The sequence below is a fragment of the Canis aureus genome, chromosome 9 (assembly GCF_053574225.1).
Source record: "Canis aureus isolate CA01 chromosome 9, VMU_Caureus_v.1.0, whole genome shotgun sequence".
Lineage (NCBI taxonomy): Eukaryota > Metazoa > Chordata > Mammalia > Carnivora > Canidae > Canis > Canis aureus.
In genome coordinates this window covers 42,463,545-42,491,249 of record NC_135619.1, presented here as the reverse complement: position 1 = coordinate 42,491,249, position 27,705 = coordinate 42,463,545, and the positions used below count along the sequence as shown (strand labels likewise).

At 49.9% G+C, this 27,705-nt stretch overlaps 1 protein-coding gene across 4 annotated transcripts in view; it reads right to left on the bottom strand.

The window, feature by feature from the left end:
- Positions 1-25,387, bottom strand: part of PLEKHG3 (pleckstrin homology and RhoGEF domain containing G3) — a 42,554-nt gene extending 17,167 nt beyond the window's left edge. For 2 of the 4 annotated variants that reach the window (XM_077909617.1, XM_077909623.1), the window contains exon 1: positions 25,228-25,387. Coding sequence is in view for 1 of the 4 variants with exons in the window: in XM_077909616.1 (XP_077765742.1) it covers positions 11,500-11,523 (24 nt within the window). In the remaining 3 variants the exon portion in view is untranslated. Of the gene's footprint in view, positions 1-11,499; positions 11,556-13,868; positions 13,891-25,227 lie in introns of those variants that run through there. The other 2 variants (XM_077909618.1, XM_077909616.1) reach the window with 2 other exon arrangements.
- Positions 25,388-27,705: the final 2,318 nt, after the last annotated feature.

Below are 27,705 nucleotides of genomic sequence, written 5' to 3'. Positions count from 1 at the left end.
CTCCACCAGAGCAGCAGTCAAGTGTCTTCCAACGGAACCCCAAGCCCAGCCCTGCCACTCCAGCAAGGAACCCAGCCTCTCAGAACCTCCCCCAGGGCTGTGTCCTTGAGGATGCAGCGACCCCCTGCACGGACAGGTCTGAGTGTCATGCCTGGCACAGGGCAAGGGCTCCATAAACCATCAAAACAGTGATGATAATAGCAATTGCCAAAAAACCCTTCCCAAATGCCCACTTGTCGGGGCCTGTGCTGGGGTCACCAGCAAGCACAGGTGAGGCTCTTGCTCTTACAATCTAAGACAACACACATGCCAAGAAGGTAAGATTACATCTCTGGGGGTACCAGCAGCAGAACCATGAACCATGAATGTGAAACTTTCTGGATACTGACAGGAGAGGCAGAGGAGATAGTACAACGGCTCCCCAACCCCCAGCACCTGGTACAGGCCCGGACTCACCTCAGCTCCCAGCACACAGGAAATGCCGCAGGGCTGAGCCACCCATGAGTCTCCCTACGCTACCTTTAGCACAGCTAGGTCAGGCAGCCCAGCAGACAGGAAACTACTCCCAGGTAAAGCAAACACAGCCTCAGGTGGACTTTATTCCCAGAGCAGGTGGTGCTGTTCACAGGTAGGCCCACCTGAAAAACCTGGGGCAATAACTGCCTCGGAGAGGCTACGGCCTCTGGGAAGGACAGGGACACTCCACCCCAACCCCAGAAGGCCACAGCTCACCAACAACCACTTTCCAAAATGTGCATCTCATTGCTGTTTGTACAGGAACAAAGTTCTAGAGTATCACTCTCACTTTCACTGACCCAGAGCCTTCCACCCCTAGTTTTAGGGCTCAGAAATCAGTAGAGCACAGGCTAGAACTCCAAGGAGGATCTAGTAGGTACCATCACTCTGGCAGCCTTGAGTTTCCCGCCTGCTTTTTTGTGCTTCTGCCCCAACCTGGAACATGTGCCTCTGGCTGTGCCAGCACCCCTGGACTCTGGCTTTTGCAAATGTTCTCTCTGCCTGGACATTATTTCTTACCTGTCTGCCCCAAGCCATATCATCCCCCAGCCGGTGTCACTTATACCCAATCCTCAATTTTCAGATTAAAATCTAGCCCCCGGGATCCCTGGGTGGCGCAGCGGTTTGGCGCCTGCCTTTGGCCCAGGGCGTGATCCTGGAGACTCGGGATCGAATCCCACATCGGGCTCCCGGTGCTTGGAGCCTGCTTCTCCCTCTGCCTGTGTCTCTGTCTCTCTCTCTCTCTCTCCGTGTGACTATCATGAATAAATAAATTTAAATAAAAAAAAATAAAAATAAAAAAAAAATAAAATCTAGCCCCCTTCTAGAAACCTCCCCAGAAAACAAACCTGGATGCTCCCTTTCACATACTCTTACAGGACCCCAGGATTATCCCACCCACCCCCTGTGCGATTGTGACTAGTTGAAGATCTGCTTCCCTAAACTGTAAGGTGACCTAAGCTCAGGGGATTTGAGGGTGATCTGGCAAATGAATGATGGCGAATAAACTGGTGCCTCTACAGAACTGATAGTCAAGAGCCCAACAAGGACCCCCTCCAGCACAGCACTTGGCCACTGCAGGGCTCTGCTTGGGCAGAGGGAGGGGTGTCACCTCCTTGGTGATCTACAGGAGCCTCTTGCTTTGCAGATAAGGACACAGTGGCAGCGCTAAGGCCATTCCTGCCTTCTCCCTCCCTTCCAGGTGCAACAGAGGAGGATTAATTAACAAGCTCATCTTGGGGAAACTCTGAGCATCTCAGAGAGAGCCCCTTGGGAAATGCAGCACTGCCACTTTTTCCTCCTTCCTCAAAAGAGCCTTTAAAATTAACCAGCTAGGCCTTTCCACAGAACCAGTCCACGGGGTAATGCTGTGTCATTTGAGCACAAAGAAAGACAAAGATCCAAACTCCGCCCTAGTCCTTAACCCCCAGCCATAAGGGACTCGGGTGTCCTTCAAAGCCCACTGCACTCAGGCACAACCCTCCCACCCCCGCTGTCAGTCCCAGCTGGAACAATGGGGCAGAAACTTATGACCTAAGACCTTTCCCAGATCAGACCTGGGGTCAACCAGCCCCTGTGGGGATGCTAAATGGCAAAGGCCCAAGTCCCAGATGGATTTCACAGCTGGCCAGGTCAGTTTTAAAGTAGAAGATTAGCCACAGCTCCACTCCACCCCCACACACACTCCCTCAGGGGGGCCTTCCGAGGGTTACTCTTCGGGGACCCCTGGCCATATGAACCCAGAAATGAAAGCATCTTTTCTCCTCTGGTTGAACTGAACGCACCGGTCTCCCTGCAAAGCAAGTTCACGCTCTCAAGGTAGTAGCGCCCGTGCCCCGCACCCCTCCCGAGGCTGAGATGAAGCATACCAGCCGACAGCTGAAGCGTTCTAAGTGCTGCAGACGCGGCAAGCCTCTTTGACCTAACACGGCTCTGAACACAGCACCATTATTACCCCGATTTTACAGACACAGAAACTTGAGGCCACAGAAATAGCATGTGGCAGAGCCTGGATGTGAACTTAGGCTCTAGTGTTGCCTCTCCCTTGCCCCTGCCCGCCCGCCGTCTCCCTAATGGATTTCACACAAGCCAGGCCCACAGGCAAACGATTAGTCACACACCTGGATGCTACCCGTGGGGGACTTATTAAGGCTTGAAAGATCAGGGCTTTTAACAAGACACTTCATTTACCGTACAAAGGCCATGCAGGGGGAAGAAAAAAAAAAAGGCCATGCAGGTAAAGGAATGAAAGTTAAGATTCTTTACAGCTACTTCTAGACTTGCTACTCTGTAAGCTCTGGCCACTTACCCTCCTTTTGGAACAATATGGTAAAATACAAATTCCAAGTCAAAGGATGGCAGGTCACAGAAAAGGAAAAAAGCATGAGGTCATTGAGGTCCCCAGGATGTGACTATAATTCCTCGCATGAGACAAGCTCTGCAGGGACCAGGAGACCTAGGGTCAGAAAGCTCTCTAGGACAGGAGGCTTGCTGGAAAAGAACACAAAGACCCAGAAAAGGAGGGGGACAAGCATGTGGGGCAGTGAGAGCAAACAAGGCAGAGCACAAGAGTGGGTTTTAATAGAGTCATCACACCCAATCAGAATGCATTTTGGTTCTGAAAGCCTGATCCCAACCATTACTGTGTGTGTAGCTCAAACTCCCAGAAAGACAGCACAAGACCCTGCCCACATGTCCTGGGCCAGAGGCAAGTTTTCCTTCCTCTCTACTATCACCCGAGAGCCAAGATTAGAACTCAGGTCTTTAAATTCATCTGGGAGACACAGTCTGCTGGGGACGTGGGAGCCTAAAGGAGACAGGCAGAGCGGCCAAAGCCCCAAGCCACATGCCCACGCCCACCTCCTCCTACCACACCCAGTCTCCAAGTTCCCAAAGTCTCCCCTAACCATGACCTCTTCTATCTCTCAACATGAGTCAGTCCAATCATCAATCAGTGAATCAGTCTTCTAGAAAACGCTGTATCTCCAGTCCCACACCTGTGAAGGTCCCCTAAGCCTTTCTTTTTGATGGAGCCAAGAAGTGGCTCAGACACACATGGTGGGGTGGGGGTGGGCCAGGGGAGGTAGGGGAAGCAGGAGAGAAATGTTTCTTTTTTATATATATATAATCTCTCTAAATTTAAGCACAATTTGCACCCTTCCTCCACCTACACCTCCCCAGGTTATTGGCCCTCCCTTTTGAGGACCTTCCCTGAATGTCCCCAGACAGGGAGGCAGGCTGCAACATGTCCCTTGGGTTCCCAGCACAGCTGACTGGGGTCAAGTCCCAAGTCCTTCTCCTCCTCACTAAGCCTCAGCACCATGTCCCCATCTAACCCATACCCCTGCCTCCAACAGAAAAAAAAAGACAAGACTCATAGTTAGCCCCCATGTTCTGTCCTCAGGCCTCTGGTCACTGATGCAAAAGGACCCTGCTCCCCCACCCCCAACTTCAGAAAAGATGGTCCCAGGGGCACTTTGGTGGCTCAGACAGTTAAGCAGCCAACTTTTTTTTTTAATATTTTATTTATTTATTCATGAGAGACAGAGAGAGAGAGAGAAAGAGAGAGAGAGAGGCAGAGACATAGGCAGAGAGAGAAGCAGGCTCCATGCAGGGAGCCCGACGTGGGACTTGATCCTAGGTCTCCAGGATCACGCCCTGGGTCAAAGGCAGGCGCTCAACCGCTGAGCCACTCCGGGGTCCCTAAGCAGCCAACTCTTGATCTCAGCTTAGGTCTTGATCTCAGGGTCTTGAGTTCAAGCCCCATGTTGAGCATGGGAAGGAAGGAAGAATGGAGGAGAGGAGAGGAGAGGAGAGGAGGGGAGGGGAGGGGAGGGGAGGGGAGGGGAGGGGAAAAGAGAGGGGAGAAGAGAAGAGAAGAGAAGAGAAGAGAAGAGAAGAGAAGAGAAGAGAAGAGAAGAGAAGAGAAGAGAAAAAAGAAAGAGATGGTCCCACAGGGGCACTCACCTAGAACCTTCTGGAGAACTTCTCCTTTTCTGGTCCTAGGGAATCCCAGGACTCAGTAACATTCCCTTCTGGCCCTCCCTCCCTGGCCAGTGGGCTGAGAAGGCAGGAGAAGGAGGGGGGCACTTGGACAACCCTCTGTGCAGGCCAGCCCTGGAGACGCCCCAGAAAACACTTTGCTTCAGAGAGGCTGGCTCCAGGTGCGGAGGAGGCTGATGTCATCCTTTCACCTTCCGCTCCTCACCCCACACCCAAGAAGCGGAAGCCCGACACACCTGTCTCAGAGGAGGCCAGGAGAGGAGCGGGGGCTCTCCCAAAGGCAACTGCGCCAACGTCTGCCAACCCGGCACGCCTCCCCAGGGGCTTCTTTCATCGCTCAACTACACCCCCTACCCGTTCCAAAGGCTCTCCAAACCCGGGCAGCCAGCCACCTTTGACCTTCCTCCTGAACGATCGCCCAAGTCCCCAGTCAGGAACTCCTCAGAGATGGTACCAGAAGGAAGCACCAGAGAAGAGCTACAGCTTCTCCAGAGAAGCACAACAGGAGCAAGGTGAACCGCCAGACAGATCTCAAACAGGGGTGCTGAGCTCACTCAGCTGTGCCGTCACCCACAGCCGCCCCACGCCCGGCTCTTTGCCTGTCTCTTCTTGCCACTCTCCCTGGGCCACACCAGCAGGACACCTTTCACCACAGCCCTGGAGGCTTTCCGGAGGACAGGAGGATCGCTGAGAGGGTCTGGCCCTTTGCCCCTTCCTGGAGCAGCTTCCTCACTCCGGCCCTTCCAGCCGTCCCCAGACACTTGGGGGCTCTAAGCATCCTAAGAAAGGACAAGGAAAGGCTCCCTAGGGAGTGACTGTGTTGGATGTGTTCAATGTGAGCAACGTGACTGTCACAGAGGCCGTGCAAATAGTGTGACCAGGGTTTCTGGGCCACAAAGCCAGGCCAGCTGGCTCAAACTCATTTCCCCTTCTGAATTTATTTTCCCTCGTGAATCCCTTTTCCCATCACCCAGGAACAGCAGGGGCCACCAAGTGCATCTGGGTCTTTGAAGCAGGATTTCAGCTGCCGAGAAGGAAAGGGCTTGTGGCTGCCAGTGGAGCCTTCCCACCTGAATTCTGAGAGGATGTCTGTGTCTACAGACTGAAGTCCAGAAAACTTCCTCAGCCTGGCCCTGGAAGGGAAGGAAAGCCCCTGGCATCTTGCCCCAATGGGAGGACCCCTCGTCTACACCTCACTGTTCCCACCACCCCACAGCCACAATATTTGCTCATGTGGTTTCCCATACCTGGGATGTGTCCCAGGCTCTCCCTCCCTACACAAATTTGGTCAAATCATCTTCTTCAGAAAGGCCTCCTCCACCACTTTCAGCGAATCCAACACACACACTACGTGTGACTTTGCCCCCCCTTCAAAGAATGAGCACATCCTAATCCCTGGATATAAGGAACCTATGGAGGCTGTTTTATCTGGCAAAAGAGACTTTGCAGATGTAACCAAGCTGAGGCTCTAGAGATGGGGAGATTACCCTAGTTACCTGGGGTGGGGGCTGATGTGATCACTAGGGTCCTGACAGGAGGGACGCGGTATTCAGGAGCTGATGTGACAGCAAAAGCAGAGGGACAGACAGAAAGGCTGCTGGTTGGGCTCCCTGGGTGGCTCAGCAGTTTGGTGCCTGCCTTTGGCCCAGGGCATGATCCTGGAGTCCTGGGATCGAGTCCCCCTGTGTCTCTCATGAATAAATAAATAAAATCTAAAAAAAAAAGAAAGAAAGAAAAGAAAAAAGAAAGAAAGAAAGAAAGGCAGGCTGCTGGCTTTGCAGAGGAAAGGGATCAGCAGCCACAGGGTCTGGAGAGCCTCAGGAGGCTGGAATGGGTGAGGAAACCTATGCTCCCCCTGGAGCTTCCAGAAGGAACACGGTCCTGTGCTCTCACCTCCAGAACTGTAAGATAATATGTGTTGTTTCAAGCCACTAAGTTTGTGGGGTTTGTTACAGCAGCCATAGGACACTAATACACTTCTTTTCACTCTAGTGACCTTGAGTATCACTTACAGTGCTGATCCTTGGGGGATTGTACATGCATGCTTTTCTTCTGGACTAGACGGTAAAAGTCAATGGGACTGGACCTGCTTCCCTGTACCCTTCTTTCACCCCTCAGAGAGCAATGCACATACTAGGTGCTCAATAAACACCTATGGGAGGTCTGCAGAATTGTGCTGAAGGACCTCTCACTGGTCCCATAGTCAGGTGAAAGATAAACAGGGTCAAAATCAAGGGCTGAGCCAGTTTCCTCCTAGACTAATGAGTTTCCACATTAGTCACTTCCAGCAAGTTTCCAATCTGCTGAGATACCCAGGAGCAGTGACTGCTCATTCACCCAAGCAGTCCTGTCCTACTTGGCCCCAGACAATGGACTAGAGCAGAGCAGAGCTGCCTTGCCATCATGCCACCTATCAAGTGACCAGCCACAAAAAATTGAGAGGAAGGGAAAAGTGGCCAAGGAATCACTTTGGAATTCAGAGAAGAGACTACAGTAAGATCCCCCTACAAAAATCCCAGGAAAAGCTGTCTACCAGAAGTTTCATATACATACTGAAGGCAAATGACAGCAATTACTGTTGATTAGAAACTGCCATTGCTCACAGCCAGTGTAGGTGAACGCGGCTCCCAGCAGCTGGTCACTAAGCAGAGAAATGACACAATGTCCCCAGAAGATGGAGCAGCTAAAGCCAGTGCTAGAAATCACTGACAGATTCTGTGTTCCTAGAGGCCCCATTTCTCTCATCGCTAGGCCAAAAAGGCTCACAGGACCTCCACTCCTTACCAGAAAACTTCAGGAACCTCGCCCTGCAAATCAGCCATCTTGCTGTCCCTACCCCCGGGGCAGGGGCTGCTGGTTTTGAGGCCTCTAGGCTGGGGTGGGGGCAGGGAGGAAACGCAAGCCACATCTTTCACAGTTGCAGCATTTACTGTTGCATCACATTTAAGGGCACTGGAGAGAATCTTAGCTTGAAGCAAGTGGGAGCAGAGGGGTCCCACTAGGTCCCTCTGAGTCCCCAGCAGAGGAGGAGAGACTATGCAGGCACATGTATGCACAGGAGTCCACGAAGCAGAGGTTACTGGCACTAAATGGATTCACAAGCTCTGGAGTCAGGTACACCTGGTCTGAAACCCAGCACCTCGGCTTTATGGGCCCGTGTGGCCTTGAGCAAGCCACTTGACCAGACTGAGCTTCAAGTTCCTCATCTGCAAAAGGAGAACAAAAGCACCAGCCTCCCTGGTCTTCAAGAGTGAGAAGAAAGAGCAATCCGTACCACATATGACGCACAGTAAACCCACCATGAGTGGTAGGATGACAAGTACGGATAGATTAATTACTATTTGTTCACGAGCACTGGGACAGATTTTTTTTTCTGATTTGTGCCTAAAATGTTTACCCACATCTCAAATTAATAATAAAGATAAAAGTACTAAACTTGGTGAACTAGCATGACCTAATCCTCCCCCACCATCTATAATCCCAACATCCATTCAAACCATGATCTTATATGGGAAAATATAAAGCAATTCAGCTGGAAAGGAACACAGTCTGATATCCATGCCCAAGAGAAAGGCAAACCAAAAGATGAAGTATAAGTGAGTCAGAGCCCTTTGCTGTAGCAGGCAAGGCACAGGCCTCAGGGTTCCGCAGGGAAAGAGAGCATGTACTGCCAGGAGCTAAAGAGGAGCAGAAGCATGGAAGACAACAGGCGTAAGCAGGAACAGAACTTAAGGAAATGCAAAGTGGCAAAAGCAAAAATAAGTGATCAGTAAAAACCACCCTTAACACTGGCTCTTTGGTTTGTTTTTGTTTTTGTTTAAAGATTTTCTTTATTTATTCATGAGAGACAGAGAGAGAGAGAGAGAGAGAGAGAGAGAGAGAGGCAGAGACAGGCAAAGGAAGAAGCAGGCTCCATGCAGGGAGCCCGATGTGGGACTCGATCCTGGGTCTCCAGGATCATGTGCTGGGCTGAAGGTGGTGCTAAACCGCTGAGCCACCCAGGCTGCCCTGGCTCTTCAGTTTTAAAGAAAAAATGAAATCCAGCTTCAAAGTGCACATGTGAAGATCTAGGACATACGACAAAAACACAAGGTACTAGGAAAAGCCTTGCTGTTCACCCATGTCCTAAATCACAGGGAAGGGCAGCCTGGTGGCTCAGTGGTTTAATGTCACCTTCACCCAGGGCCTGATCCTGGAGACCCAGGATCGAGTCCCGCATCAGGCTCCCTGCATGGGGCCTGCTTCTCCCTCTCCCTCTCTCTCTGTTTCTCATGAATAAATAAATAAAATCTTTTAATAAAAAATAAATAAATCGCAGGGATTATCAAAGAGGGAGAGAGCAACAAAATGTGTATGAATGAGCCCAGAGACTCCAGCCAGCACTGCTCAAAACCAGCCCCAGTTCTGCTCCCAAACAGCTGGATGATAAAGGAACAAGCCAGTGAGCAATTTGTGCCACAACGTCTACCCTCTCATTTAGGGATAACAGTCCCTGCCCTTCCTAAGTTGTGAGCTTCAGAATTCACTGGACAAGTATTTTCAAGCACTCACTTTGCACAGACACTGTGGCAGCCTTGTGGGAGACAGAGATGAATCACACACACACCCAGCTCTCAAGAGCTGATCCTCTATCAGGAGAAGCAAGACAAGTGCCCCAATAACAAAAGGAGGTAAAGAATGGGGTCATGAACAGTATGGGAGTTCAAGACTGTCTCCAGTTCGGCAATTCATTCCACGCTTCTGAACACAATGCTAAAATGAATAAGACATTGTCTCTTGGTCTTTGAGGAACCGAATTCTAGAAGGAAAAACAGCCATATAAACACATCATGCATAAGGCAATGCCTTGAGTCCTGGTGTAGAAGGTACGAATACATCAACTGTGCTAACAGAAGGAGTAGCTGGTACAACCTGGGGGTCCTGGACAGCTTTAAAAGAGGCGATATTTCAGATGTGCCTTGAGGGATGAACAGGCTTTTACTTGCCAAGTGAAGAAGAGACGGAAGGCCCCTGATGCAAAGGCAGCAGCATGGGAGAGCTGAGTCCCAAAAGGACCTGGACCTTCAAAGGACTTAGGGCAGCTGGCAGCAAGAAGCCAGGCTGGAAGGAATCGGACAGACTGGAGGATGCATCGGCAGTGGCTTTGTGGGAAAGGACATGCCCGAGCCACACCTACTGAGACTCTAGGAGATGAGGTGTAAGGATGGCCCTAAAAAGGCACACACAGCATGTGGGGCTATGGTAGCCTGTGTCCCTATGGCCAAAGAATGTTCAGGAAGAATCAACAGGCCCTAGAAGGCGCGGACTATTCACAGAGCGCATCAGGGAGGAGAAAGAGAATGACCCAGAGAAACATCTGCTAGAAAGAGGGAGACCTATTCCAACCCTTGTGTGGCGGGCGGGAGCAATGCGGACCCAAGAAAGGTGAAGAAACAAAGCTTTGTGTGAATTACATGCTTCTGAAAGCAGGGAGAGATCAGAGATTCTAGAAAACTTGAGACGTGGGGCTTCATTGGAACAAAATGTCCCATTTTGGCCTGGGATTCCAGGCCAAAGCTCTCTACTGGGCTGGGAGTTGGTCAGAGTACATCTCACCACCTGAGGGCTTTCTTCCCTCCCCAAATCCTTTCTCTCCCCAAGCAAATCAGAAACTAGTTGGCAAGGCTGCCAACAGGGTGGCTCCCCCAAATGCAACTTCCTCTCTAATTCTAAGCATGACCATCCAGACCATCCAGACCCAGAAAAGTACATTAACGTGAGCAGCCCCCTTCTGTGATCTGCTGCCATACTGCCATCCATCAATCCACCTGGGCCTTCCCCATTTCTTGGGCACTACAGCAAAAGTGCTCCGAAGGCCCCCACCCCTGGCCCCATATTTACCCTGGATGCTGATCTTGGGCCTGATGCCTGAACCCAGAGAAGTTAGGAAAGTGGATTTTCCTTTAGAAGGCAGGCAATAGATTCCCACGTGTCAACTCTCAAAGACAGCCAGCCCTTCGGACAGCAAGGCCTCATTCGCTTCCTCTCCCAGAGCCCAGGACAGCCCCTCTCTCCACCCCATAGCACCTGCCCCCACCCCCCAGGTCCCTCACCTTCCCTACCAAGGGGCCTCAACCAGAGAGGCCCAAGAAACTCATCCAACCAGTTCCCAGGAGGGAGAAAAGGCACTTTGTCCCTTAATTGAGAGGTTAAGAGACCAGAATGCAGACAGGAGGGTCAGCTATCACCAAACCCCAGATTCTCGGGTGAGGGGATACACGTGGTGTAGAGCAGCACAGCCCAGGCAGCAGTTCCGCTCCTGGAAAACCTAGGCCTTGATTCAAGGTTAAAAAATAGAGCCAAGTCAAGGTGGCAATCTGCCCCCTGGTCTCCCTGCTCCTGTGACCCTGAGCTCCGGAAGTGGTGGGCACAGCCCCTGCCTGGCAGCATCCATCCGGGGTGAAGGAGGGTGGGGGAGAGCTTCCTTTCGTTTGTTGACCTGCCACCACTTGATTTTATCGAAAATAACTACCCTCTGTGGATTCTGGGAAAAAAGAAACTTCAGGAAGAAGTAGGAGATTAACTCTGCTTTTCCCAGTGCGTATGCGCTTCTGCGCTGGGTCCCTCCAACAGCAGTCTCTTTTCTAAATCGCCCAACTCTGAATGTTCAGATACCAGGAGACCCTCTAAAACCCCCAACAGAACTGTCTACAGTCTCCTCCAAAAAAGAAACACAGGGTTGTCTTGTTCTTACTCATCCACAACTGACAAATCCACTAGAAGAAACCAGGGCAGGATAGGAGAAAAAGAAACCGCTCTCCTATACCTGCATCCATGGGGTTCCTCAGTTTCCGACCCCCAAGGGAGAAACCTACCTTGTGCCCCCAAACCTGGGGCTGGCCAGGTTTGGCAGGGGAGTTTATAAAGGCCTGGAGGCCCAGAGCTGAGAGTTCTGAGCAGGCCCCCTTGAGCCCCCTGGCCTGGCCTCAGCCGGGTACCTACCGCTTTCCTCAAAAGGGCTCCCATCGGAGCACTGACAGGGCCGCCTGGGGCCAGGGAGCTGCATCCTCCCAGCCCCGGCAGCCGAGCAGTTAACAGGCTTGGGGCGAGCAGCGAGCTGCCACCAACAGCCTCGGGAATTAAAGTGCCCGCCGCCTCCTGCAAAACCTCTCCAATAAATGTCCTATTCAGAACCAGTTCCGCGTGTGGGTCATACTTTCTGCATTTCTTTCATTCCTGATTCCTGGGGGGCCCTTGACGGAGGAAATGAGGCATCTCCCCCTAATTCAGCAGGTCCCCTCTGGGTGAGGACCCGGGTCACGGTCTGGCAGGTAAGCACAGCCCCACTGAGGACCTGCGCAGATCTGAGCAATTAACACAAGGCGACACTAACTGCAGGAAGTCAAATACTGAAGACACTTGAACAAAGCCAGATCATTCACCAGCACAACAATACTCCATTTATGTGGCTCCTCCCCCACCCCAGGCCCTCAAAGCCTGAGGATATTAACCCTTGTCCTTATAACAGCCAGGAGCACAGGGAAGGGGCAGGTGGGCAGCACGCATTATTATCCCTGTTTTAGGGATCAGGAAACTGAGGTACAAGTGGCTCCCCAAATGCCAAATTGGAATACCAACTAGCGTGTTATTAGGGTGCACCAGACATTGTGCCAAACACAATCTCTATGTAATCTCCTCACAACCCCAAGGTCCAGAGCCATGTGTTCACTTACCCAAGGGCCAAACAGGGAGGTAGGAGGGAGAGCTCTGTGGTTTTCTGGAATCCCTGCTTCCAGAGTTCACCATTCCTCAACACTGCCTCCCATGGTGGGGCTTGAGATGTATATGGCACTCCCTCAGCCCACCTTGTGCCCTCAGGCACTTCAAGTTTTACAAGTAACACTTTGCTCGGACCAAGTTCTTACACTATGGGGCAACCTCAGAAAGAGGGCAAAATGGAGTCACCTGGAAATTCATAATTCCCTTCTAGAAGTTTCCAGGAATGGTTTATATTGCCCATTGAGGATGGCCCAAGGACCAGGACACAGGCTGCCTTTCTCTTATGTGACCTTATACCCTGTCACAGCAAGAGGAACTCACGGGAGAGCAGCTCAATGAGTGGCAAGTACCTAAAGTGTCTTCTGTGAAGGTTCTATCTTCTTAACTCAATTACAGCCTCCTACAGGTAAGAATCAGATGGGGGGTGGGCGGTATACCCTTCTGCCTCCAGGTTTTCTGACACTCAAATGCCTACTGCCGATTTTGGAAGCTGTGCAAAACATGCCAGAAAAAGGCTGAAATGAAGCACATGAGGTAGATGGTATTTTCTGAGCTCTTAGAGGAAAAAAAAAGACATCCCCAGTGGAGGCTCAGAAAAAGGTTTGGGAATGGAGAGCCAAGCTGTTCACCTCTTCTTTACTGCCTGCTTAGACCCAGCCCAGCTAGCTGAAAGCTGCAGTCAAGGCTGAGATGACTTCCTTCTGAAGATAGGATTACTCAAACCCGCTAACATTTATCGGCAGTATAAACCATGTGCCAGGTGGTGAGAACACAACAATACATAAGACAAATCCTTGCCATTGAGGAGCTTACCTTCCAATAGAGAAGAAGGACACAAAAGGTAGACAAATGACTAATGTATTTCTAGATAGTGATAAATGTCATAAAGAAGATTAAAGCAGAGAAAAGAGAGTGGGGTACTCTCTCTTTAACAAATAAAATATTTTTAAAAGCCAGGGGAGTGCCTGGGTGGCTCAGTCAGTTAAGCATCTGCCTTCAGCTCAGGTCTTGATTCCAGGGCCCACATCTGGCTCCCTGCTCAGCAAGGAATCTGCTTATACCTCTCCTTTTGCTCCTCCTCCTGCTTGTGCTCTCTCTTTCCTCCAAATAAAAATAAAATCTTTAAAAAAAGAAAAAAGAGTGAGTGGGAGATGAGGATGTTATTTGGTGGAGAGGTTTAGAAAAAGACTATGAGAAGGTGAATCTTGAGCAGAGTCCTATGTAAGAATCAGGCAGACATGCAAAGTTCTAGGGGGAAGACCCTTCCAAAAGTCCTTTCCTCTACTCCACCTTGCCACCCACCCACACGTTTCATCGTATGTCCTAGACCTCATCATCACCAGTAAGTGGAAACTTCTAAAATATCTTACTTTTAAGTATCACACTCCCTGCAACCACTGAAGAGGAGCTGAGTATAAAATTACTAACTATACAACAAAAGAAACCATCCACAAGGGAGTAAAAAGATTGAACAAATTGGTACTTCAAGAACTAAATTTTTTTTTTTTTAACTTTCATGATCGTGCCCTTTGGAATGCTAAAGTTTTTAATTTTGATAAAATCTAGTTTATTGGGACACCTGGGTGGCTCACCAGTTGGGCACATGCCTTCGACCCAGGTCATGATCGCGGGGTCCTGGGATTGAGTACCGCATCGGGGTCCCTGCATGGAGCCTGCTTCTCTCTCTGCCTATGTCTCTGCCTCTCTCTCTGTGTCTCTCTCATGAATAAATAAAATCCTAAAAAAAAAAAAAAAACATAAAATCTGGTTTATCTACTTGTTTTGGTGTATCTAATTTTGATATTTACGAAACCATTGCTCATCCAAATTGACCAAGGTTTACTCCTATGATTTCTTGTAAGAGTTTTATAGTTTTAGGGAACCCTGGGTGGCGCAGCGGTTTAGCGCCTGCCTTCGGCCCAGGGCGCGATCCTGGAGACCCGGGATCGAATCCCACGTTGGGCTCCCGGTGCATGGAGCCTGCTTCTCCCTCTGCCTCTCTCTCTCTCTCTGTGACTATCATAAATAAATAAAAATTAAAAAATTATTTTAAAAAGTTTTATAGTTTTAGGTCTTACATTTGGGTATATGATACATTTTGCCTTAGCTTTTGCATAAAAAAAAAAGTGAAAGACCAATCACAAAATGGGAGAATATGGTTGGAAATCATATATCTATCAATGAACTTGTAACCAGAACATCTAAGGTACCCTTACAACAATAGTAACAAAACTCAACTTAAAAATGGGCAGATTGGGACGCCTGGGTGGCTCAGCGGTTGAGCATCTGTCTTCCGCTCAGGGCATGATCCCAAGATCTGGGGATAGAGTCCTACATCGGGCTCCTGCGAGGAGCCTACTTCTCCCTCTGCCTGTGTCTCTGCCTCTCTCTTTCTCTCTCTCTCTCTCTCATGAATAAATAAAATCTTTTTTAAAAAAAGGCAAAGATTTGGATAGTTCTATAAAGAAGATATACAAATGGCCAATAAGCACATGAGAATATGCTCAACATCATAAGTCACTACGGAATTGCAATCAAAACCACACTTAAAACACACACACACACACACACACACACACACACACAAAATAAGGCAGCCCGGGGGGCTCAGCAGTTTAGCGCCGCCTTCAGTGCAGGGTCTGATCCTGGAGACCCAGAATCGAGTCCCACATCGGGCTCCCTGCATGAAGCCTGCTTCTCCCTCTGCCTGTGTCTCTGCCTCTCTCTCTCTCTGTCTCTCATGAATGAATAAATAAAATCTTAAACACACACACACACACAATATCACTGCATACCACTAGGATGGATAAAATCTAAACAGTGTTAAATAACAAGTGTTAGTGAGCATGTGGAGAAATTAGAATCTTTGCACACTTCTGGTAAGAATGTAAAATAGTGAGGCTTATTTGAAAAACAATTTAGCAGTTCCTCAAAAAGTAAAAGAGTTACCATGAAAAAAATAAATAAAATAAAATAAAAATTTAAAAAAAAGAGTTACCATGTGTCCAGGAAATTGTATGCCTAAGAAAATTAAAAATACATCTGTACAAAAAGCTGTACATAACTGTTCACAGCAGCATTATTCATAATAGCCAAAATGTGGAAAGAGTTCAAATGCCCATTAACTGATGAAAAGATAAAATGCAGTTTATCCATATGATGGATTTTTTGGCAATAAAAAGGAAGAATGAAGGTCTGATAACATTCCACAACATGCTTGACTCTTGAAAACATCACGCTAAGTGGAAGAAGCTAGTCATAATACATTACATACTTATGAACTCATTTATGTGAAATATCCAGAATAGGCAAATGCAGAGAAAGATTCATGGTTGCGTGGGGATGGGAGATGGGGAGAATGGGAAATGACTGCTAACGGATACAGGGTTTCTTTGTGGGAGGATAAAAATGTTTTAGGATTAGATAGCGGTAATGGTTGCACGACTCTGTAAATATACTAAAAACCACTGAACAGTTGACATGGATGAATTATAAGAGATGTGAAATATACCTCAAAGTTATAAATCAGTCAGTCAAATCTTAAAAGTAATACTTGGGAAAAATATAGACTAATCAATAACTAATACTGGAAAGTTTGGCTATTCCTCTGGAAAAAATAAAATCAGTTTGGTCTTAGAAGGTTGAGTGGTTCTCCACCTTGGTTGGACATAAAAGTCACCTGCCCATTTCATAAACATGCCTGGGCCCCACCCCAAGATATTTTTATTTTATTGGTTTGATCTGACATCAAACCAAGACTCTGACATCAGTACTTTCTTTTTTAAAGTTCCTCATAAGGCTTTAGTGGTGGAGCCAGAGTTGAGATCTAGTTTCATATAAAGAAAATACATTCCAGGTGAATTTAAAATGTAAGCATGGGGGATCCCTGGGTGGCGCAGCAGTTTGGCGCCTGCCTTTGGCCCGGGGCGCGATTCTGGAGACCCCGGATCGAATCCCACATCCGGCTCCCGGTGCATGGAGCCTGCTTCTCCCTCTGCCTGTGTCTCTGCCTCTCTCTCTCTCTCTGTGACTATCATAAATACATAAATAAATAAATAAATAAATAAATAAATAAATAAATAAATAAATAAAATAAAATGTAAGCATGGGAAGCATAACTTATATTTACAAGAATATATATAAAATATTTATAAAATCAGAGTAGGAGAGGATTTCTTGAACAAGAGAAAGTACAAACAAAAGATTTGTAAATCTGACATTAAATTAAAATTTCCTTATGAAAAAATGATGTTAGTAAAGACACCCCACAGTTCCATGTAATGAATATAACCTAAAAGATTATTTAACATACATATTTTAACTCCTAGAAATCAACAAGAAAAAGGCAATGGCAATTACATTTTTTAATCTGAGAAAGCGCAAAAGTGGTAGGGGGTGGGGGGTAGAAGGAGAGGAAGAGAATCTCAAGCAGACTCCCTGCTGACCATGGAGCCTGATGCAAGCCAAGCTCATGACCCATGAGAAGGCGACCTGAGCCAAAGTGAACTCAGACACTTAACTGAGGGACTCAGGCACGCCAAGGCAATGGCAATTAAAACTCTGGAAAAGTCCACAAGAAGCTATACCACGTGTGGGCAGTGTGGGCATGGAAGCTGGGGGCTGTAGAACACGGGTGGGAAACTTTTCACTCTGTTCTCTTTTGGAGTTTGAATCACGTGGATGTATTACCCAGTTAAAAAAAAATAAATTAATGTAAAGGGCAAAGACTCAGAATAACATGATTGGCCAATAAACAGGAAAAAAGTGCTTGTCCCTACCTACAATCAAAGTGTTAATGTTTAAAAACCCTTGTTTTAGGGATCCCTGGGTGGCGCAGCGGTTTGGCGCCTGCCTTTGGCCCAGGGCGCTATCCTGGAGACCCGGGATCAAATCCCACGTCGGGCTCCCGGTGCATGGAGCCTGCTTCTCCCTCTGCCTATGTCTCTGCCTCTCTCTCTCTCTGTGACTATCATAAATAAATAAAAAATTAAAAAAAAAAAAAAAAAAACCCTTGTTTTAGGGCAGCCCGGGTGGCTCAGCGGTTTGGCGCCTGCCTTCGGCCCAGGGTGTGATCCTGGAAACCCAGGATCGAGTCCCACATCGGGCTCCCTGCATGGAGCCTGCTTCTCCCTCTGCCTGTGTCTCTGCCAGTCTCTCTCTCTCTCTGTGACTATCATAAGTAAATTAAAAAAAAAAAAAAATTAAAAAAAAATTAAAAAAAAAAAACACCCTTGTTTTAAATAATTTTTAAATACCATTTCATACCTACCAGATTGAAAGACACAATCTAAAGTTAGTGAAATAGGAGTTCTCCTATTTCTGCTAAGAACTTAAATTAGTTACAAATCATCTGGGGACCCTGTTTCATGGTATCTTGACTACTACCGCTGCTGAGTAGAAAAGACTGGCACACATTCAACACATTATTATTTATAGTGGCGAAAGAATTAGAAACAACCTAAATGTCCATTGATAAAGGAACTGTGATATAATTATACAATAGATACCACACAACAGTTGAAGGAATAAATGAAATTTAAATATATCGACATGGATAAATCTAGATAACAATGTTGGATAAAAATTCAAGAACACACTCAATATGATGTTATATATGTCAAAATTAAAACAACACGATTATAGACAACAGCAAAAAATATAAAAACATGCAAAGGTACAATAAACACTACTTTCAAGAGAATGTTACTTTGGGGGAGGGAGGGGAAGAGAAAAGTTTCCCCAAGAAAAAGGAGCTTCAATTGCATGTGTACCATTCTAGCTCTATGATAAATGAGAGAGGCAAGTATGATACAATGACCATTTGCCAGGTCTGGATGGTGGAACAGGGAGTCAGGTCCGAGTTCCTAGGCAGGGGTGGGCCCCAGCCTCCTAGAGACTGACTGGAGCAACCAGCACCAACACTGCACACCAGAGCACCTTCCAGCAGCATCCAAAACCAAAACAAAGGAACAAAGCTCTTGATGGAAAGAGGCCTGGGATGTTTGAAACTGCAGCTCCTCCCTGTCATTTTCTGGCCTATGAAAGTGCTGTGTGGCACCCAGGCAGATGCTTAAAATGTAAATGTACTGAAAGCATTCTTGTGTCTACTAAGACAAGTACCCTTTGGGATAATTGGCAGTCTACCTGGGTGGAGCTGAATTAGGGTTGGACCTGTCTCTGCTGTACTAAATAAAACACATTAAAACCTGGACTCACTCCTCGCCCCCCATGGCGACGGTTGTCCAAAAAGCCACATTTTTAAGAGAGTTTTTGAAATAGTATTGGGTAAAAAAAAAAGAAATAGCCCAGGGTAAAACTGAGTGAGCGCCTGTGCCCCAAGGTCATCCAAAAGTGCAAACCTCATTCCTGGCAAGTCTGGGTGAGTGATCCTGGATGAATTTCCAACCCTGTGTGGACTACATTTCCTTACCTGTGGTAACACCACTTATTTCACCTTGTTGAGAGGAGTAGTGATATTATTACCTAAGTATCCACACTTTTTAAACTTTAAGTCAATCTGGCCAGGAATCTTTTCAAAATACGTTACGGCTTCCTCGCATGCCTTCCTAAACAGTCAAGGGAGCATAATTTAACCTTTTCTGGATGACTCAAGGTCACAACTACAGCAAGGCATCAATTATCAAAATGATAATCCCTCCAATGGCCAAGGTGTACCTAGCCATTCTTCCTAAATCAGAGACCCTGGCTCTGACGCTAGGACTTGCTCTTCCTGCTATTTGACCTCTGTCCACTCTTATTGTCAACCCTCAGTTCCTTGGTGGTCATTTTTGCTCTCTACTGGTCTCTTCACAGTCTTTCTTTTGCTGCTCCCTTTCAGTTGCCAGCTTGGAAAGAGGACGGCACGACATATATATAAAAGTTAAACGGAGAGGGATCCCTGGGTGGCTCAGCGGTTTAGCGCCTGCCTTCAGACCAGGGGGTGATCCTGGAGTCCTGGGATCGAGTCCCACATCGGGCTCTCTGCATGGAGCCTGCTTCTCCCTCTGCCTGTGTCTCTGTCTCTCTGTATCTCTTGTGAATAAATAAATAAAATCTTTTAAAAAAATAAAAATAAATGTCAAACGCAGTCTGAGGGAGCTGGCATGAAAAAAATGTAGGAACTTGAGTCCTGGCTGATGTGAGGCCCCGTCAGCTATATGCAGATAAGCAAGGCTACAGGGAGGGCGAGTCCTGAAGAGCATAAAAGAGGTGAGCCCCACCACTGCCTTCTGTGGGATATTATGGGACCTGTTACGGGATGAATTATACTCAAAACTACAAGCACACCGCACTGTCCGCTTTGGGCCCAATCTGCATGGGGGCAAGCCCTGCAGCAAGCCTGACGGGGCTGGTCCCAGTGACTCCAGCACCCTGGCACTTCTCTAGGCTGCAGACATACAGCTGCCTGCCCCTCTGCCCCAGCAGCTGACCACGGATTAACTTTCCTAACTATCCCAGGCATTTTTATATAAGAATAGAATATTTGTGAAGAGTGTGAAAATTTAATTCCTAAGGGTTTCATTACACAGTAGGGTTTCACTTATACAAAAAATATTTATTGGAGGTGCGCCTGCGTGGCTCAAGTCCTGATCCTGGGGTCCTGAGATCAAGCCCCACGACTCTCCCATCACCCCCCACACAATGGGCTCTCTGCTCAGCAGGGAGTCTGCTTCTCCCTCTCCCTTTGCCCCCCCCCATGTGCTCTTTCTCTCAAATAAATTTTAAAAATCTTTAAAAAAATATTTATTGGATATGCAGCAAACACTGGGGATGTAGCAATGTGCAGGACAGATAGAGACTACATGAATACTGGTTCCCTTTTCCTGTCAACAAACACTGACCAACGATTGCTCAAGAACCTCCAATGTACACATACACACACAATCTTCAGCCTGGGGAATAAAGGATGTAGGAGTTTTTAGGAGTTTCCAGTACCTGTAGAACCCATCTCTCCTCCTGAGATCCTGTTACCACAGTAAGAACTAGACTTCATTCCTCTTGCACCTCCCTGCATTCTCAGCCAGACCCCAACAACTTCAAGGAATCCCAAACTGTGTTTCCCAAAAGGCTGCATACACAGCCACCAGTGAGCCCATTAGAACCTTGTGCGGGTCCTGTGTCTAGCCCCACAATGTGCTCAGCAGTTAACAGTTTAAGAGTCCTTTAAAAATCCATTCCCTGATGGGGATCCCTGGGTGGCTCAGCGGTTTGGCGCCTGCCTTTGGCCCAGGGCGCGATTCCTGGAGTCCCGGGATCGAGTCCCGCATCGGGCTCCTGGCATGGAGCCTGCTTCTCCCTCTGCCTGTGTCTCTGCCTCTCTCTCTCTATGTCTATCATGAATAAATAAATAAAATCTTAAAAAAAAAAATCCATTCCCCAAGCTTAAACCAGGGCTCCCTCCCCATCTCCAAAGGCCAACCAGAGAACTATAAAAAGCCTGGCTCTCCCTTTGCCTGCGTTCCCAGGTGTCAACAGCCCACCCAGGTGGGCCCAAACCCCCACCACTGCCTTCTCCCCCACAACTCCCCTGGAATAAAAAGCTGGAGCAAGTGAGACCACCAAGCCCAGATTACTCCCAGGATGGGACCTCAGCACAGGCTCATCACACCCTGTTGATTACACTTGATACTGCTCTCTGTGCTGTACGGAAACAAAGATGAATCAAGCACAGTTCCTGCCCTCAGAGAGCTTCGAATCAAAATAAGGAGCACCAAGCAGAGACCCAGTTGAGGGGACTGGCCGTCATTCCAGAGAGCTAACTCCCAGAGATGCTGCCAAGTGTCTCCAGATGCACCTTCCTTCTGATCACGGGATAGTGGACCCTACCCAGTTTTCCTTCTGATTTCAGATCACCCAAAACTCACAAAAATGCTGGAGCAGTTCAGGGCCATCTCTGCACTTCCTCTAAGGCCAGATTATAACTATGAAGTCTCTAGGCACCAATTGGCAGAAAGGTCCTTCACCACAGGGCCTGCCTGGCTGTACTGCATGTGCCACAGGGCCTTCAGGGGGTGTGGTCTAGTTGATGACCACTTCCCTGGGCCTCGCCCTCCACAGCACAGCCCATCCCTGCTTCCTGAGCCAGGGCAGGGCCCCCAGGAAACCACTCACCACAACTTTGACAGCAGTCTTAGATCAGGCCCCTCCCTTTGAGGTCTGCGGTTCCAGCTGAGAGAAGAGACTCTATAGACTGGGTGGATGCAGTGGAAGACTGAGCAGTTGAGTCCAGGCAGGACCTGAGATAAGGCTCCATCAGAATCCTCTCACCACCTATGCCATCTGCCCTGCCCTCCCCCCTCTCCCCCATCTTCCTCACCCCTTTCACTCCTCTGAACAAAACTTATCTACAGGAGGCTGGGAGAGGAGCAGATAGCCTTCCCAGCTGGGAGTCCGGTTAGAAATGCCAGGGACCATGGTGTGATTCATCAGGGTTGGTTAGAAGCTGGGGGAATTCCAAAGCAAGGGAGGGACAAGGCTGCCCCCAGTTCACCCTGTCATGGGGGAAGCAGCACACACCTGGGAGTCCTGCATCCTCACCCCCAACCGTTGGAAATCTAGGATAGGGCAGGAAAATCTAACTAGAAAGTCTGCCCTAACTAGGGTTTCTGTTTTTACCTCCTTCCAATTCCCCACCCAATCCCAACACCTGAAACACAAAGCCTTTCATCCAGAGTCCTTAGCAATGGCATTAAATATCGTGGGCTACCCCTGCACAATTTGGTTGGAGAAATAAGACTATCATTTACTGAACACCTCCGTGGGCTTTGCTGAGCATTCAACACACATTCTCCATTGTTCATTCTCACACAATACCGTATGTGGTAGGTAGGATGACTAACTCCATTTTACAGGTGGGAAACACAGGCTCAGGAGTTCAGCACCACGGGGCTAGCAAGCTGCAAAGCTGGGATCCTAACCCAGCTGCATCTGATTCCAAACCCTGCCCCCCAATCCCACAGTGGGTTGCTCCAACTGGGATTCAAGCAAAGGTGATAAGAGATGAAGGGAAATACTTCCCTCAGGCATTATCTTCAATATCTCTTGCTCAGGAGGCTTCCCAGGCCACCCCATCTAAAATGCCATCTCACTCCCTCCGTGGGGATGCGTGTCCACCTTCCCTATCACATGTTTCTACTTATCAGTGACATGCTTTCTATTTCACTTTCTATCTTGTTCGCTGTCAGCTTCCCCCACTACAAGTCAGTTCCAGGTCAATATCTGTAGATTCTGTTCACTGCTGTGTCCCCTGCATCTACATTCATATACAGTAGGTGCCAAATAAATGTTGAAGAACAAATACTTAAAAATAGAACTATGAAGCATAATTCTAGGAAGAAAAACAAAGGACTATCCAACCATTCATGGGAAGGAGAGATGAGAGAAGACAGTGAGAGTGTGGCCGGCCAGGAGCAAGTTAGAGGCCCTAAAGGAGCCCACAGGAGGAAAGGAAGGTCTGTCAAGTCCCCTGTGGACTCCAATACAGCCTTCCTGCACAGTAGTGATTTCCAGCTGCCAAGGCCCTAGCCTGAGGGCTCCTGCTGGGGAGGGTGGGCAGGCAGCCCTGGAACAAAGGCCTATGGACATGCAGCTGGCCAGAGAGGCAGAGGCCTGGGCCAGAGGAGCAGCCTGGGGCGGGGAGGGCGGAGGAAGCAAATGAGGAGCTGAAGAGGGCTTCAGTGCAGCTGCAAAGGCAACACCCTCCCAAGAGTCCCCTCAAACCCCAACACAACACAGAATAGCTAGTCGACACCACGATTAACCCTCCAAAGCCAGTGCCCCAGCTTGGGCTTGTGGCAACCCCTCCAGGCTTGGAGCCAGAGACTTCACAAGATTCTGAGAGAGGGTGGAGGTGAAGGGGCAAGCCACAGGTCTGGAACACAGTCCCTTTTCCCCTCCAGCCCTGGTCATCCCTCAGGCCATGGCCTTTGGCCTCCTCCAGTGTAAACACAGTGACCCTGGGTTAGCTGTGGATTTGGTAAGCCAAATGTTTACTCTGGGGCTGAGATATCGCAGGCCATGGATGTAAACGTTCACCCTGGGTCCTGGTATTTACCATCTCCTATGGCACACATGGGACATATCCAGTAAACTTTAAAGCTCTCACAAGCCGCCCCCCCCCCCAGCCACAGTGAGCGCCCCCCCTTTTTTTTGAGCCCTTTATTTTTAACAGTAGTTTATGGAGCACCTTCCACATGTCTGGCTTCATTTGATCCTTACTACAACCTCTATAAGGAAGAGAAGGCAAGTACCCTGCTTCTCTCAGTGGAAACTGAGTCTGAAAGGTCTAGGATTTGCCCAGGTCATGTTAGAGAAAGCATGGATTAGCCAGAGCAGAAAATCTGAGTTCTAGTCCCTGTTTGGCCAACAAGGACCAGGCTCAAGCCACCTCACATCTCTGGGCTCTGCTGCCTTCATGTGCAGAGTAGGCTAATCAGAGGTGGCGACTCCACCAATTTTGACGGTAGAACCAGGTGGTAGAACCAGGATTAAAATTCAAGGAAAATCCTGTGCTGGACTCATAGGCCAGTGCTCTTTCCACTCTTCCTGATAGGCCACATCTAATAAAATGTAGTGGAAAAGCCTCCGAAACAACTCCTAAACCACTCCCTCTGCTTTTAGGACTTGGTTTACCCCATGCTGACTCCCTGCCCCATCCCCAGAGCAAGATACCAGGGAGCCAAGGGGTTGTCCAGCCGCCAGGAATAGGTTCAGCAGAAGCAGCAAGAGTATGAACAGCAGGCTTAGAAGGTTGATGAGGCACCCAGGATCACTGGAAGGGGTGAATGACAGAAGGGGTACACCTTCCTTTGGTTCTGACTCTCTAGGTTTTCTGTTGGGGATGGTTGGAACGAAGTCATCCCCAGCTTAAGTCAATCAGGATTCCATTCCCAGTCAGCAAGGAAGGTGCTGGAAAGACACTTTCCTAAAAGGAAGTAGGCAATGTGCTCGGAAGGGAAGCCGGTCCCGGGCTGTCATTACTCTCCCCACTTATTACTTCTTAAGTAAGGTCGATGTGATTGGGCTACATGCAGAGGCAGGGCTGGGAAGACTCTGGGAACCCCCGGTCTGGGGTTCCATGTAGGATAATGCAGTGAGAGTCGCCTCCCTAGGGGCCCCGGCGCAGAAGCTGCCTCCCTCATGTGCAGACAGTTTAGAAAGTGGCGTCAAGGATCAAACTGCGACCGCGGCCACTAACACCGCCCCCCCCCAAGGCCACACCTCTCCAGCCTCCGACCATTACATTGCCCACTCCCTTCTTTGTTTTCAAAACCAGCTCCAAAGAGTCACAGTAGCTACCTAAAAATGTCTTGAAATTTCAAATTTGCACGTCTTACCCCAGTCTTTCCAAACCAAAGGGCTGAGGATGGGGAGGAAAATAACCAAACAGATTTCAGGAGTGGGCGAGGTCGAGGCAGACAGAGGCAAGGCAGTGGCCTCCATGCCTTCGGCTCCCAACATCCCAGCTCCAAGGGACGCTCCGGGACCCACGCCAATCCCTCCCAAGAACCAGCACCATGTGGCAGCCCCCGGGCCCAGCCGCTGGCGCCCCTCGGGCTCCCTGGATCAGAGCCGGGTGCTTCCCCGCAAGGGTCCGCCCGGCCCGAGTCCCGCACTCCCAGGCAGGGGCAGCCCTCGGGCTACCGCGGGGGGGGGGGGGGGGGGGGCGGGCGCAGCGCGCGGGCCTCCCGGAGCCACCTGGCGCGCGCTCCTCTGGTTTCCGGGGTGGGGGCTGCGGACAGACCGCGTCTCCGCGCACGAGCCCCGCGCGCTCCGACACCCCCGCCGCGGGGTCCGGGGAGCCACGGGGGGAGCCCTGGGGGGGCGCCCTGGAAGGCGCCGACGCAGCCCGGGCCCTCCTCGGGGGGCTGGGGCGAGGGCCCCGGGGCGTGGGGGCCTGGGGGGCTCCGGGCGCTGCCACGGGCCGAGGGGAGGGGGCCGAGGGCCACTCACCGCGCGGTCGCCGCCCGCCGGGTCCCGCACGCTCGGCGCGCGGGGCTGCCCAGGTGCGGCCGCGACGCAGGCGCGAGTTTGAAAGTCGCTCTCGGCGGGGACGGAGGCTGCGGCCGCTCCCGCCCACGGCCCGGCCCCCGGCGTTGGGGACGCGGCCAGCTGCCCGCGCGGCCCCCCGGGGACCCCGGCCCGCGCGCGCCTTCCCAGCGCCCGGCAGGAAGTCGGGGCCGGGCGGACCCAGCCGGAGCCGCCGCCGGAGGGAGGGGAGAGGGAGGGGCGGGCCAGGAATTTTTCCAGTGGGTGGAGACTCGCGCCGGCCGCGGGGATCCTGCGATCGGCGGCTCCGCGGGGATCCGGGGAGCCTCGGGGCCGGAGCCGGGCTGAAGGGGATCGCGCGCGTTAATGATTCACGCCCGCAGGTGGGGCGCGCGCCCCGCCCCGGCCCAGAGCCGCGCGCCGCGGGGTCACCCGGTGTCAGCCCTACGGCCCCCGCCGTGCGGATAGCAACGGGGGCTCTCTAGGAAGACGTTAGCCGGGGTCCGCCCTGGGGGCCTCGAGCCCAGCAGGGCAGGTCACCTCGGCCTTTCTGAATCGGAAAGGCACGTCTTGAAGCCCTCACCGCAACTCCGTCCCTGTGACCCTTGACAAACCTAAATCCAAGCCTCCGGGATGGAGGAAAGGGCACCTCGGCAGGAGGCCACCCGAAGGCTGCTGCTGGGTGGATGAAACGGGAGGCGGAAACCCGTGCCGGAGAGAACCACGTTTCTGCAAAAACAAAGACGGAGAACCTGCCTCCGGTTTTCCCGTCTGTATGTAATCCCATGAGCAAGGAAAGGTCCACATCTGGAAGGGGGTCAGGGGCACTCACTGAGGCCAGGCTGGTTTCGAGCCAGATCATAAATTTTAAAACGCAGAAGTATTCGTCAATAAAGATGGAAAGAAGATGCTGTCCCAGCACGAGGCAGGGGAGAAGCCCAGGGCGAGGCCCCGGGAGAGATCCCGCTGGTTAGGCATTGTCACCAGTTTCCAGGGAGGAGGAATGGAGCCCTGATATCGAATCACTGGGTTCTGGGTAGACAAGTGTGTATAGTCAAAGGCATTAGAGTTCTTAAGAAGAAAACAAGCTTTAAAAAAAAAAAAAAAAAAAAAAAAAAAACCTGCTCCGGGCAAATGCAAACTGCAGGTGATTTACAGGGAGGGGAGGGGAGGAGAAGGACGGGCGCGGAAGGAAATGGCTTTCAGGTGACTTTGAAACTGGATCCCGGCAGAGGGTGGGGTGAAAACAGCGGGGCTCCCGGCTCCTGACTGCGGGGCGAGGGAAGCGCTGGGCCTGAGCGGCCCGGGACGCGGACCCACATTCCTCAGAGAGGAGGGTCGGCTCCCGCCTTGCCAGAGGCTCTGCTCCTGGGGAGGTGAAAGCCGAGATTGCCGAGCGAGTTTGGGGGTAAACAGCCGCCGAGGCTCCTCCACCAGATACTGCCGGCCGGGCCCGGCTGGAGAGAAAAGTGAGAAGCCCCAAGTCCCTTCCTGCCTTCCAGGGGTGCAGTCCTCCCTCGTGCTTCTGCCTTTCTTTGATCCTGCTTTCTTCTCTGATCAATCTTGTCAATCCCGTTCCGTCCGCCTCAAATGCCAGGTTCCAAAGAAGGCCCTTGACTTAACCGAGGCTTTACTGAGTGCACCTCTCACTCCTGTGGCAGGGAGCAGTGTCAGTGACAGTAATAATAACTCATTAGTGGATGCTTACCCGTTTGTAGGGCCCAGTGCTACTCTTTACATTGTCGCCCTCCATCCTCACAGTTACCCTGTGAGCTAGTCAGTAGCCTTATCCCCATTTTGCAGATCCGATAACTGAGGATCAGAGGGTATCTAGCAATTTGACCAAGATTACATAACCAGCAAAAGCAGTGACTGACAAGATCCCAGATAGGTCTAACATTTGAGTGCTTACTATGTCCTAACCACTCTAAGCCTTTTAAACAGTTCCACTCAGAAGCAACAGAGGTAAGGTCATGCAGCAAGTGTGTGACAGACCTGGGCAAAGCGGATCTTCACCACCAACTATTCTGCTTTTTTGACACCTGTTATATTCAAGTCAGCACTTCATCATAATGCCTTGCTTTGCTTCTAATTGTTTTCATGTACATAACTTATTTCCTAAAAAGATTGTAATCTTTCCTTATGGCAGAAGTCCTTTAGGAAGCACTCTGTAAAGCAATGTTGAATTCAGATTAAATAACCCAGTTTGTGAGAAATCATAGCTCACTTCTATGGATAAAAAGCTGTGTCTGGGCTCAGACTCCAGTGATCAGAGCCTGTCTCCTTCCTGCCCCTTCCAATCCTTGCTTTAGTGGCTGCACTCTCCCTCCTATTAAATCATTTATTATTATAATAATACCTTGTGCTCCAGAAATGCCTTTAATCCAAGATCTCAACGTGTTTTTAAAAATACAGATTAATTCATCTTCGCAGTACCCCCAC